Below are 3,326 nucleotides of genomic sequence, written 5' to 3'. Positions count from 1 at the left end.
CCCAGAGGGAGAAAAAGAACAGAATAATTTACAGTTCAAGTCCTAGACCTAAATTCACTTAAAGAAGGGCAGCTTTCCTATAAATCAACCTCTCGATTTAATGCAGCTGACATATAGATCTATTTTACATCTTTTTTTTTTTTAATTTCAAAAATACAACACATTAAAATAGGTTCAATTTATCAAAGCTAAGAGCAACAATTAAGTAATAATGTACTTAAAGTGCAAAGGCACTTTAACACAAAGAAGTGACGCCCAGTGGCTACACTTGGTAATTGAAACAGCAGTACTGTATATTATTATTTACAAAAAAAAAAAAAGTAATAGTCCAGAAAAAAAAGATCTTTGGAGATCTTCTACAGAATACATTATGCTTCCACTTTTAATTGAAAAAAAAAATAATAACCCCAAGTCCCCCTTTCCTCACTTCCTCCCAAGGCAAAAAAAAGACAGAGTTATGCAAAATCTATTGTAGAAACATTCATTTGCAGAGACTGTTCCTAAAGGGGAGTGAGTGAAAGGGGCAGAGATGTAGAAATAACTTAAAGGGAACTTTGCCAAAGCAACACCACACCCCCAGCGTAGGATAAGGATTCCACTTCTTTTCTTTTGTTTTAGTATTGAAAAAAGTGGAACGGGCGAGAATGTGACAAATCACATCGCTGTTGACTCTGAAGCCATCAAGTTTGATGTGCAGACCTTTTAAAAATGCCTCCTTTTCTCCCGCCCACCCTCACAGCTGACTAATCGCAGTTTGTTTTTCCAGAACTTCGAGGTAGTCTGGTTCTGTTTGTAGCTTTCCTTGGAGTAAAGGATGCTCAGGTTTGGATTGTTCTGCAAAATATTTCCTGGGAGTCCCATATAAAACAGTTTTATTTATCCTGTCCTGGTTTTGGCGTCTGGATTCATAGGAAGGGGCAAACTGCCTTTTGGGTAAGGTGCAAAAGTTATAATGAACTACTCCACCACTGGGGAGTTCCTTGACTCGCTCTGCAATGTTTTGATACAGCAGCTCCGGTTCCCTTGATGAGGACTGCTTTTCCAGCAATTCAGCTGCACTGATTGTAAATGCAAGGCTGGTTGGGTCGTCTTTTTTATGGTCAAGATTGCTATAGCTAAACTCGTGGAGATTCCTGTAGTATGCCACTGGATCCCCTTCCTTCTGCATGTAGATTGGGTTTTGACACATCTGCCCCACTGGCGGGGGGATATAGTTATAAACATGCCCTTCGGTTTTATCGTGGGTCTCCGTGTTGTAAGACCCATACTGGAGCTGAAATGAACTGATGTCTAAGTTGTTGGCACTGCTGGGCACGCTCTGCACTCCCTTCCGGCGCTTCAGCACAAAGACAAACAAGCCTGCCCCAAAACAGACGGACAGGATAAACACCACCAGCAAGCCTAAAATTAAAACTGAGAGCGGGACTTCGGTGTGTATTTCTGGATAGGAGCTGGGCAAGACGCTGGGGAGAAGCGGCGTGTCTGTGTTCTGGTTCATGGATAAGAGAGTCGAATCGGACAACCCGGGGTTCTCGGGGCAGATGGCCTCCTTGCTCAGGAACTTCAGGTGTTCTCCTGAGTGCTTAGCCGGAGACTCGCATATGACTTCGTTGATCACCACAGGGGGACCAGACTGCTGATGGCTCTGCTCGGTGACTTGCTCGATCCAGTTCCTCAGCCCCATGATGTCACACGTGCAATCCCAAGGATTTTCTTGAAGGTCTATCTGAATTAAAGCTGAGAGCTGGTCCAGGACCCCTCTCACAGGCAAGTGTGAGAAGTGATTGTTGCGAAGGTTGAGCCTGGTGAGGGAAGTGCCACCAAACACGTTATCAGGCAGGGACCTCAGCAAGTTGTTGTTGAGAAACAGGAGGTGAAGATTACTCAGAGCGTCAAAAGTGTGGGGCAGGATTTCCTTGATGACGTTATACTCTAAGTAGAGGTACTGCAAGCTGTGCAGGCCTTCGAACATCGAGGGGTACAGGACTTCAAGGTAGTTACCGTTGAGATAAAGTCTGCGTAAGCTAGTGAGGTTTGTAAAGGCACCTTCCTGTATCACTGCAATCCGGTTGTTCCCCAGGTGCAACAGATCCAGAGAGCTGTATTCTGGGAGATCGGTTTTATAGACAACTTGCAGATAGTTGCTCGTCAGGTAAAGCTTCTTTGGACTCGTGGGTTTTGGGTGCAGGTCTGAGATGTTGCTGATCTTCTTCTCCTGGCAGTTCACGTTCAGGCCATTGTCCGAGCTTTGCGAAGTGCAGACACAGCCGCTGGGGCAAGTAATTGGCACGGGGGACTTGGTCTGGTAAACCATGATGGGCCCAAAGATCTGCCTGTCTTTCGACACCGTGACCCGAGGCGTTGGGCGGTTCCGGGTCTTGGGCGGCCGGCTGGCTTTCGGGGCTCTGGTGGGGCCGACGGCAGAGTTGGCGGTGGGGGGCAGCCTCTGGACGTGGGTGTCCGAGGGGGCAGGATGCTTCTCCCTCTGGTTCGAGTCTCCGGAGCTCCGGCGAGGACACAGGTCCTGCCGGGTGAGCTGGGTCACGTCCTTGCCGTGCAGCCGGAAGGGCGTCTCGCACACGATCTCGCCCACAAAGACGGTGATGGTGTCCAGCCAGGCTTTGAGGGGCAGCAGGTCGCAGGTGCAGTTCCAGGGGTTCTCCTCCAGCTGGATCTCCATGATGCCGCCGATGTGCTCCAGCACGCCGGCGAAGGGCAGCATCTTGAGGCGGTTGCCCCGCAGGTCCAGGTGGGTGAGCAGCACGAAGCGGAACACGTTGCTGGGCAGCGAGAGCAGGAGGTTGTCGTTGAGGATGAGCACCTTGAGCTTGTTGAGCTGGCTGAAGGCGCCCGCCTCGATGGCGCTGATGTAGTTGTAGTCGGCCTGCAGGTACTCCAGGCTCTCCAGGCCCAGGAAGGTGTCCTCCCGCAGCACCTCCAGGCGGTTGTTGTTGAGGTGCAGGCGCTTGAGCGTGCGCAGCCCGCTGAAGGCGCCGGTGCGGATCTCCTGCATGGCGTTGTTGCCCAGGTGCAGGGTCACGGCGTTGGAGTAGTTGACGAACTCATTGGGGTGCAGGCGGGTGAGCGCGTTGCCGCTGAGGAAGAGCTGGTAGATCTTGGAGGGGGGCGGCTGCAGCAGGCTGACCGTGGTGAAGCCTTTGTTCTCGCAGTTGATGTTCAGCACGTTCTCCTTCTCCTCGCAGGGGCAGCGGCTCTTGCTGCAGATGTCTTTGGCGGGCTTGCGGCTCTGGCTGGGCGCCGGGATCCCGGCCACGCTGAACACCCCGAGCAACCAGACGCCCTTCAGCATCTTTAGGCGCCGTCGG

General features: G+C 51.1%; 1 protein-coding gene across 1 annotated transcript; it reads right to left on the bottom strand.

Moving 5' to 3' along the window:
• Positions 1-258: 258 nt before the first annotated feature.
• SLITRK2 (SLIT and NTRK like family member 2) lies at positions 259-3,325 on the bottom strand. The gene has a single exon (XM_006028254.3). It carries the CDS (start codon positions 3,308-3,310, stop codon positions 734-736), a length of 2,577 nt encoding a protein of 858 aa, XP_006028316.1. The 5' UTR covers positions 3,311-3,325; the 3' UTR covers positions 259-733.
• Between the last annotated feature and the right edge of the window lies 1 nt (position 3,326).

Source organism: Alligator sinensis, unplaced genomic scaffold (genome assembly GCF_000455745.1).
Source record: "Alligator sinensis unplaced genomic scaffold, ASM45574v1 scaffold571_1, whole genome shotgun sequence".
NCBI lineage: Eukaryota > Metazoa > Chordata > Crocodylia > Alligatoridae > Alligator > Alligator sinensis.
This window is presented reverse-complemented; position numbering and strand designations above follow the sequence as displayed.